At 46.3% G+C, this 11901-nt stretch overlaps 1 protein-coding gene across 3 annotated transcripts in view; it reads right to left on the bottom strand.

Annotated features, from left to right (window-relative positions):
• Positions 1–724: 724 nt before the first annotated feature.
• LOC119953863 (arginyl-tRNA--protein transferase 1-like) overlaps positions 725–11901 on the bottom strand; it is an 80323-nt gene continuing 69146 nt past the window's right edge. For all 3 annotated transcript variants that reach the window (XM_038778458.1, XM_038778459.1, XM_038778460.1), the window contains 3 exons: positions 11625–11724; positions 7497–7617; positions 725–2638 (listed from right to left, as the gene is read on the bottom strand). In XM_038778458.1, the coding sequence (XP_038634386.1) occupies positions 2403–2638; positions 7497–7617; positions 11625–11724 (457 nt within the window). In that variant the 3' untranslated portion in view covers positions 725–2402. The remainder of the gene's footprint in view (positions 2639–7496; positions 7618–11624; positions 11725–11901) is intronic.

Genomic DNA, 11901 nt, shown 5'->3' with positions numbered 1-11901 from the left:
GTGTTTGACCCTTAATTGCCCTCCAAACTGATCTAACCAGCACCTCAGTAGTGTCAAACCGATACTGTGATTGTATCTACACCGGATGGACTGCAGCAGTTCAAGGCAGCGGCTCTCTACCAATTTCTCAAGGGCAATTAGGAATGGGCAACAAATGTTGACCTTGCCAGTGATACCCACATCCCTTGAATGAATGAAACAAAATTTGGGGTTAGAACTCTCTTTGAACACCTGATGAGACCATTTGGAATACTTGCCCCTTTTCCATGAAGTTGCGCATAAATTTAGCACTTTGCCTTCCTGATTCCACCTGTCTTGAAATCCTGGCTCATTGCACTGTCTCTAACTCAACCTTTTCCATCCCTTCATAAAATGTGGCCCTCTCCTACACTATACTGGCGTTTCAAACCCACGCTGGATGTCTCGGAATCACCTTACCTCCTGCCCTTTGCAGCCTTGACGATATCCGACACCATGACCCTTCACCCTTTGCCTAGCTTTTTGTGAAGGAAATAAATAACATGTCTTGGCCACCCAGTAGTGGAAATAATCGCCCTACAGGTGGAGTTACCCATTAACCCTACCAATATCGAAAGAGGTCATGGCAACCCCATTGGCACCAGGGTTGCCAACTCTGATAGGATGTGTTCCTGGAGGTCATCACATGATCCCGGACTTCTAGTTGCCCCCCCCCCCCCCCTACAATCCCACCCTTGGTCACCCAACATACCATCCTTGTGGCACCACCTTCCTACACCAGTCAGAGAGCAGCTAGACTCTCCCTCACCCGATTGGGTGATTCTTGGCTGCCAAACAGTTATATTATATATTTTTGTAACTAATATATGGAAGTGTTCAAAGACGAGATCCATCTTTAAATCCTGGACACTCCAGGGCAGTCTTGGGAGGGTTGACAACTCCAGTTGGGCCTATAAATCAAATGTCAACATGCAGCCTGGCTAGATGGATGTGTGTGGGCCAAGTACATCTCTGACTAAACAAGAGGCGAGGTGGTCTGTCTGACAGGGCAGGTCCAATTCTCAGGGTATTTTGATTGAAACTTTAAAAAATAAACAAACATTCAGCTGTCATTATTGATTTTCTGCCACTAGGTGTGACTACAAATAAAATGTGCAATTGTGACATCTAGTGGCCACGATGTGGTCTTGTTTATGAATACATTCTCTGTCAGGCACATCTTTGGCTTCCTAATAGTGCAGCTGAGCACCTGAGAGCGTATTTATAGTGACACCTTTCGAGAAGTGTGACTGATATTATAACAAAGTCAGTGTGAGCTGCACATATGACGTTGCGGACTATCACACTTCAATAGTGCCATCAGTTTTTGGAAGGCACACATTTCATTTTTCAGGGATTTGTATAAAAGTGATCATTTCAACAATGCTGTCGGGATCCAGCCTTGGTTCCGGATTCGCGGACTTGATCCCAATTAGGCCACAACCATTCCCATTTCACTGCCATTGTACAAAAGCCCAAAGCACAAAACTCCTTCTAGTTCCCCCCCATGGACCAAATCATTTTTCGTTCACTCCCTTTATGTGGAATTCCTTGAGCCTAATCAGAAAATCCCCACCCAAACGTAATCAGATTTTGAATGCTTTGCACAAAATACCATTTAGATGCTATCACTTTCAACTTGAGGGCAGAACACTTGACCAGCTGAATTCCTTCTGCAGCACACAAAACTGGTTGATTTTGCTCTGCTAGGATTGTCAAATAAATGCATTTCACCAATGTCGTAAAATGGCTTGCGAACTAGGGTTGTCGTTACCCGGATTCACTGGAGGATTTGGTCATAAAATTACATTTATCATTAGAATGCCTGAGACGTTTAAAACTGCCATTACATGGAGACAGTCCTTAGAATAATCTAGAAACACCTGATTTTCATTCCCACTGTGGTCCGCTTCGTGCCGCCTCCAGAGTCTGATTTCGCGCTAATTGGAGCACATCTTTTTCAGGTTACTTCAACAATGAACAAGTGCGCTCCTCAGAGGGTCCATTCATGGCTCAAGCCCATAATCTGTAAACTCAAATTGTTATAACCCCGGTTTTGAACATTCTATCTGCTTTGGAGAGATATTGCACTGAAGGAAGAGAGGTGAAGGGACTGTGAAGAGCGAAGTAAACATCGGGTTTTGTGCAAATGTTGTGCTTTGAGGACATTTTCCCATGTTCAAAGTGGTTTCATGGTAGGTTGAAGTGTCTGCTGGAAGGCCACATCCTCCTTTTCCAGTCCCTGTTGCTCTCTCCTCACATTCCCTGACCTGTAACAGAAAAGTCCCCATCTCCCTTTCTCCCAACTTTTCAGCTCAAGAGCCCTGGATATTTTTTTAAAAGCACACCCGACCTTCCAAATGTAACATTGCGAGTGCCAGTGGTCAGCTCTCTGCCTCGCGTTGGCAACAACTGGTACAGCAGCAGCAGCTCAACAGACGGACAAGGCAGGGGCAGTGGCGCCACCAGGCAGAGGCAGAGTGGGTCGAGACGAGATCCTCGTGTGACACCACCAGCATGGCATCTTCTGTCTGAACGGAGGTGGAGGAAGAGGGGCTCAGGGCCTCCCGGAAATTCCGCAGGAACCAAAGGCCTTCAGTGGACAAGCCAGGATCGGCAGCTGAAATAAGAATGAATTGAATTATATTTCTCTGTGCAGTTTGTCGGATGGTAATGCTGAATAGAAGATTTTTCCATGGCTAACGCGGTCATAGAATTTCCAAATAGTCATCTTTGACTGAGTCCTCGGGACATAGGAATAGGAGGACATCATTTAGTCCTCAAGTTCGTTCCACTATTCAGTTCGATCATGCCTCATCTCTATCTTAGCTCCATCTATCTGCCTTGATTCTAAAAGTTCCTTATTACCCTCACCACCAAAAGGAACAAAGAGAAAAGATTGCCATTCCTGAACCTTTTTGCAGGCTTTCCACCCAAGGTAGGGCAGTACATCAGGATTTTTTTTTTTTTTAACTCATTCTTGGGATGTGGGCGATGCTGGACCATTTCAGTGGGGGGCATGTAAGAGTCAACCACATTGCGGTGTGGATCTGGAGTCACATATAGGCCAGACTGGGTAAGAACAGCAGATTTCCTTCCCTGAAGGACATTAGTGAACCAGATGGGTTTTAAGACAATCAGCAATGGTCTCATGGTCATTTCTAGACTTAATTCCAGATTTTTCTTTCCATGAATTCATATTCCACCATTTGCCATGGTGGAATTCGATCCCGGGACCCCTAAATCTCTGGATTACTGATCCAGTGATAATACCACCACCTCTCTGTAGTTACAGGTCAGATGTTTCTCCTGGTTGGGGAGTCTAGAATTAATGAGCACAATTCCAAAATAAGAGGTGAGCCACTTAGGACTGAGATGAGATTCTGTTTACTCAGAGTTGCCAATCTTTGGTACTCTCTATGTCAGAAGACTGTGGAAGCTCAGTCATTCAGTATGTTTCATGCAGAGATTGATAGATTTATAAATAGCAGTGATGTAAAGGGATATGGGGATAGTGTGGGCGAAGAGATATTGAAGTGGATGATCAGCCATGATCGTATTGAATGAGATTCGACGGGCTGAATGGCCTACTCCTGCTTCTATGTTCCGAATGCCCAAGGAAATTCATTCCCATCAGGTTTAGTTAGGAGCTTTTCACTATTGTGACTGCCTAGGCAAGTGCCAAGTGCACTCCTGACACTGGCCTTGGAAGTATTAGGAGAGGCTTTGGGATGCCAAATGCACCCACAGTGTGTGTCCCACATAGGTTGTGTGTGAACCTGATCAGGGCTTTGGTACAAATTCAAACATTTACCAGGTTTGAAAAGTTAGCATGTAGGAAGACAGTTAAAAAGTTACTTGTGTGAAATGACCCACTGTTATGAAGCAACGTGGCATATTCAATTTGTTGCATTATAATGCAAATATCTTTTCATCCTTATGACTGAGTGACTCTGTAACAGTTGCCCTTTATGCTCATGTGCTCTAAAATAAAGCAGTTACTGATCTGCATCTGGCTTATTATCATGTTTCACATGCCCTACATTGAGAAAGATTGGAGAGCTACCACATGGGGAGTATGAGCAAAATCAAGTTCAGATCCAACAGGTGATCATTCAGAATCACAAAATTGTTACAGTGCAGGAGGCGGCCATTCAACCTATTGAGAGACGAGGGCAGGACTGGCACAGCCAGCATTAACACCGACTTTAAATTGTTCTTGAACCGAGTAGCTTGCATGACTGAGATTAGCTATCCCTTCCAGATTTATATTAATTCACTGACTATAAATTCACCATCTGCTGTCATGGGATTTGAGCGTTTGTTCCCAGATCATTAGCCTGGGCCTCTGGATTACTAGTCCCTTACTGTTACACCACTGGGTTATTTTGTTAGATATTAGGCATGAATTCCAGTGTCTGAGGCACAGTGGTAAACTTCCTACAGCCAGGTGGCGAAGGAGGAGACATCATGAACCTATAGCTCCTAACTCTGCCATCTGCGCCAATAAATATCTCTTCAAACCTGTTTTGCGCATCTAACACCAATTAAATGCCCCATTTAAAAACTACACTTTCTACTGTAACAAAATAAAACTCTAAAAGGAATCTTATCGAATTAAAACCTCATTCCCGACATCGATGCTGGATTCCAGCCCTCCGAAGCCCATTAGTCATGGAAGGCCTCAAGCATATCAGCTGATGTCACATGCTCCCTCTCTGTGGTTGCCCGGCACATACGTAACCATGGAAGAGATGCAGGCAGTCGGGCTGAATGACCCCCCTCGACTGCCCGCTGCCTGGAGCTGTTAATGGCAACCTTGGCCAGGCCCAGGGGCAGCCCTGTGAAGAGGTCCGCTGCTCTGCCCGCTGCCATCTGCCCCAAATGGCCAAAGATCAGGAGGGTGGGGCTGGATGTGCAACTGGAAATTGAGGGGCAGCCTCTTCAGACAATGTAAAGGGGCTGCAATCTCACACACTCTGCATAACTATGGAACAGAAACTCAACGTCCAGAAGGCCCGGGAATTCATGATTCAACTTAATATTATATTGCACGGGATTGCTATGTGCAATGTCCATTACACCAAATCCCTGATGGGCAAAGGATTAGGGTTATGTATACAGAGTCCTCCACTGGAGTACCCCAGACAGCATGCCCGAATGCCAATGGCATGTCAGGACAGTCAATAAGAATGATGAAGTGGAGGTTCCCAAGGGAGGTTTTGGAACCTGGAGTTGATTAGAAATTGGATGGGAGTGCTCCAGGCACTCGATCTGATTCAACTCTGACAATGCACTCTGGGCCTAGCAACACATTTTTCCAGCTCTCCATGGCTTGGGCCGTGAGCTGGGTGTTATCTTCGGATGAATGTTGCACATTCTCCCCCTGTCCTCCCGCTGTGTGCGTGGGTTTCCTCCGGGTGCTCCGGTTTCCTCCCACAGTCCAAAGATGTGCGGGTTAGGTGGATTGGCCATGCTAAATTGCCCGTAGTGTCCTAATAAAAGTAAGGTTAAGGGGGGGGGGGGGGGTTGTTGGGTTACGGGTATAGGGTGGATACGTGGGTTTGAGTAGGGTGATCATGGCTCGGCACAACATATGAGGGCCGAAGGGCCTGTTCTGTGCTGTACTGTTCTATGTTCTATAAGTTCTTCTGGCGATATCCAGCCTGCTTCTCCGTCATCCTCTCCATCCCAAACTCTGGTCACCAGGTCACTCAGAGCCCTCTCTTCAGCCAGCTACATGAACCCATTGAAGGTCTGAGTTTTGGAGCAGCAACTCTCAGACTCTAGTCACTCCTGATGGGAGAGAGCTCTTTTAAAAAGATTTCTTTAATCAGCTAATTTAAATTCCCCAGCTGCCATGTTGGGATTCGATCCCATATCCCAACAGCATCAGTCCAGTTCTATAAACTACTAGCTGAGTAACATATCCTGTACAGTATCATTTATGTGTTCTGCCTCTTTACACTCTTTTGAGAATCAAATCAGTTGAGCAAACAATCAGCTCCTTTTATAGGAAACAGTATACATTGCCTGTAACAGAAATATCGAATTAAAACGTCGTTGCTAGGGCTAATGATGCGCACCAGCCTCAAAGTAACAACAGGCTCCTTTGGAATTGAACCAGCAACCCAAGGATGTTGGCATTGCAAACCTCTACGATCCCCTGCACTACCGGCTGTGCTAAGGGAAGCCTTGAGCCAACATCTCGGAGAGTGCAGTGCTCCATCAGTGTTGCACTGGAGTGACATTTGAGTTGCATGCTCAGGTTCTGGGGTGGGACTTGAACCGAAAGCTAAGAGGTGAGGGTGCTACTAACTGAACCACAGCTAAAATTCAATCCACGTCAATGCTACTCCCATGCCATCCCAGCCACAGAGCAGGTTTGAACCTAAAGCTTCCCTGCCCACAGAACAGTGCGCTACTAAGTGAGCTACTTGGGGTCCGAGTGTCCTTTTTACACTCTTTTGAATATAACAGTAAAATGAACAAATGAATTAATTGGCAAATGAACTAATTAACATCCCTTTAAAGGTCACTGTAACAAAAAAAACAGATTATGTTAATGGAAGTTTTCTTTAATGTCTCCAGGGCTGATGATGCACTCCAGACGCTGCTGAACCCACCGGCCATGGAAGGGTGTCTACCAATAAAATTAAATAGACAAATTAGCTAAACTAAAAAAACACTGATGGCCCCTTAAAGAGGCACTGTAACAAAAAGACAAAACTTTAAAGGGAAGTTACATTTTTTTTTTTTTAAATTTTAGATTAGCCAATTATTTTTTCCAATTAAGGGGCAATTTAGCGTGGCCAATCCACCTACTCTGCACATTTTTGGGTTGTGGGGGTGAAACCCACGCAGACACGGGGAGAACGTGCAAACACCACACGGACAGTGACCCAGAGCCGGGATCAAACCTGGGACCTCAGCGCCGTGAGGCGGTTGTGCTAACCACTAGGCCACCGTGCTGCCCTTAAAGGGAAGTTACATAATTAAATTTAAAAATTGCTTCCGGGCCAGATGAAGCACTCCAGCCCTTACGGCGCCCACCAGTCATGGAAAGGTGTCTCTTTATGCTCTTTTTAATAAACGAATAATAAATAAATTCAATAAAAGTGACAGGAGTGACGATCTCTGGTGGGGCACTGCAAAGAAAATAAAACATCCAAAGGAAACTTAATAAATTAAATCAAAGTGTCATTCCGGAGGGGTGATGATGCACCCCATTCCCCACGGCACCCACCGGTCATGGAAGGCCTGAAGCATGCCAGTGAACACCCACTCCAAGACCACCCGGCCGCGAAAGCAAGGTGTCTTGTTATATGTGCACAGGTAACTATCCAATGATTGTTGCTGCACCTGTATATGCCCAGCACCATTTTAAACCATTTGCACCAGCGTAAGGCTTATGGTCAGGAAGTATGAGCCTTACACAAGGTTTTAAAGTAATATATGGATTAGCAGTTGATACCAACCTGTTTCTTCGCCGTCATAAAGCTTGGAGTATTTGCTTATCTCCAGCTTGGCCAAACATTGTTCCACAGGTACCCAGTGCCCAGTCACAGGACACAGCAGCTCCGTTGGCTGGTACAGAAGCTATGATGGAAAACATAGGGTCAACTCAATGGATCCAGGGCAAAGCCTTCCAAACATTTTCTGTGCAGTAAGAACTAACCAAAAGTCCAGTTGAGCCAGATGATATTCCATTTACCTCAGCCAGATGCAAAACATTACTGCTTAAACCCAGAACAAAAGTGGGCTTGCAGCACAAACATAGGGTAAAGAGATAACTGATCACAGTACTGGATGCAAGTACAAAACCTGGGACCCCACAATGCCACCTAGGTTACCAAACAGGCTGTTGGTTATAAAGGAAAATCTAAAGGCATAAAGAGAGCAGCAGAGACTGACTGTTCCAAGTGTGCATCATTTAAAATCATTTAACTGAACAAAGAAGATTACTGTCAAAGATGTGAAGATGCCGGCGTTGGACTGGGGTGAGCACAGGACTGGGCCTTGTCCTCTTTGACAGGACAGTAAGAAGTCTTACAACATCAGGTTAAAGTCCAACAGGTTTGTTTCAAATCACTAGCTTTCGGAGCACTACTCCTTCCTTATCTGAAGAAGGAGCAGTGCTCCGAAAGCTAGTGTTTGAAACAAACCTGTTGGGACTTTAACCTGGTGTTGTAAGACTTCTTACTGTCCTGTCAAAGAGGACAAAGCCCTTTCCAGTTAAAAAGAAATCAGGCAAAACATCACAAACGTGTCTAATTTCACAATAAACACTTGTATCTGCCAAACTCTACCACCTGAGGGCTAGAGAGGACAATTCAATGCCAAATTGGTCAGTAAAAACTGTATAAATAGCAGTGACACAATAGGGAGATGGGCTGCATTGGTACTAAAGCATAGTTAATTATAGAGCAAAGAGACCTTGTAGTATTCTAACATCCATTGGCGTCAATAAAGGAAAATTTATTTTACAGAAATGTCAGGTAATATGAAACGTTCTAAATGGGAGTCAAGTGTTTAACCAGCCCAGTCCTTTCTTGCTCGCTTTACAACCACAACTGGAGGCAAACTTAAAACAGACAAATGGAACAGAACGAAGAAACGGGCGCGATTTACCGGCAGTGTTCCGTCGGAATCAGGACAGGACGTGGCTGATAAATCCTGCGAGAGACCCGTTCCCGGATTCCCAATGGCCCTTTACGCCCTATGAGATCGAACAAGATTTCGCGAGACGTCGTGTTTTGTGGGCGGGATCCAGACTTGCATAGTTAAGTGAGTTTAACTGAACATAGAACATAGAACAGTACAGCACAGAACAGGCCCTTCGGCCCTCAATGTTGTGCCGAGCCATGATCACCCTACTCAAACCCACGTATCCACCCTATACCCGTAACCCAACAACCCCCCCCCCTTAACCTTACTATTATTAGGACACTACGGGCAATTTAGCATGGCCAATCCACCTAACCCGCACATCTTTGGACTGTGGGAGGAAACCGGAGCACCCGGAGGAAACCCACGCACACAGGGGGAGGACGTGCAGACTCCACACAGACAGTGACCCAGCCGGGAATCGAACCTGGGACCCTGGAGCTGTGAAGCATTTATGCTAACCACCATGCTACCCTGCTGCCCACTTAACTGCTCACTTAACTACGCCTGCGCCAGATCTAACCAGCCCCCAGGATCTATTGGCCTTGCTGAGGAGACCCCAGTCAGGTGCCATTTAGTACTGGTCCCCGAAAATGGGAACGAGGCAGAATGGCACGGGGGTGGGTGGGGAGTTGGTTTCCAAGGCGATTGGAAGCCCCCATATGGTTGGCCTCTGGACAGGCTGGCACCCCGGCACTGCTGATACCACCCGGGCACCATGGAACTGCCAGTCTGGCACCCTGGCAGTGCCAGAGTGCCAGCTTGGCAATGCCAAGGTGCCCAGTTGGCACTTTGTCCATGCTGGGGATCGGACACAAGGATGCCCTGTCCGTATCAGGTGGGGTGAGGGGGGTCTCATGGACTCTTCCAACAGGTGCGTTGGGGGGATCCGGGGGACTGTGTCAGAAGGTCAAGAGGTCGGGGTACCATTTAAAAATCGCACTCCGATCTCTTTGTGAACTGGCGAGTGGAGCTCCTCAGCACGGTAGCATTGTGAATAGCACAATTGTTTCACAGCTCCAGGGTCCCCATTCGATTCTGGCTTGGGTCACTGTCTGTGTGGAGTCTGCACATCCTCCCCATGTGTGCGTGGGTTTCCTCCGGGTGCTCCGGTTTCCTCCCACAGTCCAAAGATGTGCAGGTTAGGTGGATTGGCTATGATAAATTGCCCTTAGTGTCCAAAATTACCCTTAGTGTTGGGTGGGGTTATTGGGTTATGGGGATAGGGTGGAGGTGTTGACCTTGGGTAGGGTTCTCTTTCCAAGAGTCAGTGCAGACTCGATGGGCCGAATGGCCTCCTTCTGCACTGTAAATTCTATGATTCTATGATATACAACTTGAGTAGTAGCTATCCATCTGAGTCAAGGAAATATGGTCAAAGATTAGCCTGGTCATGCATGTCAAGTTGTCCCCAGGGCTTTGTTGACTCCGCAGTTTAAGCCAATCAAATGGAGTAGATTACTTGGTAATCCTCCGAACTATACAAACTAAATCCATAGTGTGGGAATTTGAAACGTGAACTCATGCCCTGTGCTCGAAGGAAAGGTATGTTAGCACATCTATCAAAGCAAGCCAAAAATGTCACTGGGCGTTGAGGCTGCGAAGATGATGGAGGGATGTTCAAGCTAACAGTTTGTTTCTGCTGAAACGTCCAGGGAGAACCAAGTGTCCCAATGTGAAGTTGAGCGAGGCCAGATATAGGTTGGATGTCAGATTGATCTGTGTCAAACATTCTGATCTGATGCCATGTGTCAATTTCCAGCAATATGATGAATGCATGTTTCTGTCCATGAGTCATTGTTCATTGGAGAAATTCCCACAGAGAATAGAGAACCTCTGGAACAGGCACCATCTCAGGCAATGGACATCAACTCAAATTCCTTCAGGGCACAGTATGGTGGCACAGTGGTTAGCACTGATGCCTACAGCGCGGAGGACCCGGATTCGATCCCAGCCCCGGGTCACCGTCCCATGTGGAGTTTGCACATTCGCCCCATGTCTGCCTGAGTCTCACCCCCACAACCCAAAGATGTGCAGGTTAGGTGGATTGACCACATGAAAATTGCCCCCGAATTGGAAAAATAATTTTGTACTCTAAAATTTAAAAAACCCTCAAACTTCTTCAAGCGGTAGTCAGACAAGATTGCCACTGGGACGGAAATCCACTCATAAAGAGGTAGTTATCGCAGAGAATCGGCAGCGTCAAGATGGTCTCCTGGGATAGTGGTGGGATAGGAGAGGAATTTCCCAGAAATCTTTTTCACAAATTGGCCTGTTTTTTTCATCTTCTATTTTCCTTTTCTCCCAGGAGGTCACATGATTTGAATGTGGTGGGGAGTCTATATAGTGTAACTGAAAAGGGATCACAATTGGGCAGTGTCATAATATACATCCAGGTATATGATGGTGCACAGACAGGCAGTGATTGACACACAGGATGACCAGTGAACACACAGAACACAGCAGCCAATCACCAGACAGGACACGACGACTATAAAGCCAGAGGGCTCTCCCACGCTCTCGGGATCCAGCCCCTGAGACAGTCAGAGCTCGTGAGCAGCAACTAGAACATACACCATGTGGTCGTAAGATAGTCTGATCAGGTTAGCTTCAGGTCTCCAGTCAAGTCAGCATAGTGTCAACCCACAGTTAAAGCATGTATTATAGTTAAGTGTTCAATAAAATCGAGTTGCATTTCTTCAAGTGTTGGAAGCCTGTCTCTCTCGCCACTGCAGTCAACGCAGTCCTCGCAGACCCAGCTTACCAAACACATCAGGCGGGACAGCCTGGATTGTCCACAGGGACTTTACCTGTCCATCATTGTCTGGAGTATGCAAGATTGAAATGATTAATTCCTTATTTACAATGGAATTCTTGCCTGAGCTATGCCATGTCAGAATCAAACATAGGTAAGGATTCCTGAATCTGTCTCTGCTTACCTTATATTTGACTTTAACGCAGGAGTGCACATAAGGACCCAGGTAATAATACTTCATTCTCGGAACCTTCTCGTTCAGCCTTTGAGTTAGCGCTATTTCCCTAAAAGATAGGAAGTGCAGTATCACATGTAGAATGCATCTTGAACCCCCCCCCCCCCCACCACACAGATGCAGGTTCGATCAACTGCAGAACAACACCCCTCCCCAAGCCCTCTTCAAGCACTCCCTGCTCAGGCACACAAAGAGTTGAAGGGCAGGGCTGGGGGGATACGACACC

This window comes from Scyliorhinus canicula, chromosome 19, assembly GCF_902713615.1.
Source record: "Scyliorhinus canicula chromosome 19, sScyCan1.1, whole genome shotgun sequence".
Lineage (NCBI taxonomy): Eukaryota > Metazoa > Chordata > Chondrichthyes > Carcharhiniformes > Scyliorhinidae > Scyliorhinus > Scyliorhinus canicula.
The sequence above is the reverse complement of the archived record's forward strand: the minus strand, read 5'-3'. Positions and strand labels throughout refer to the sequence as shown.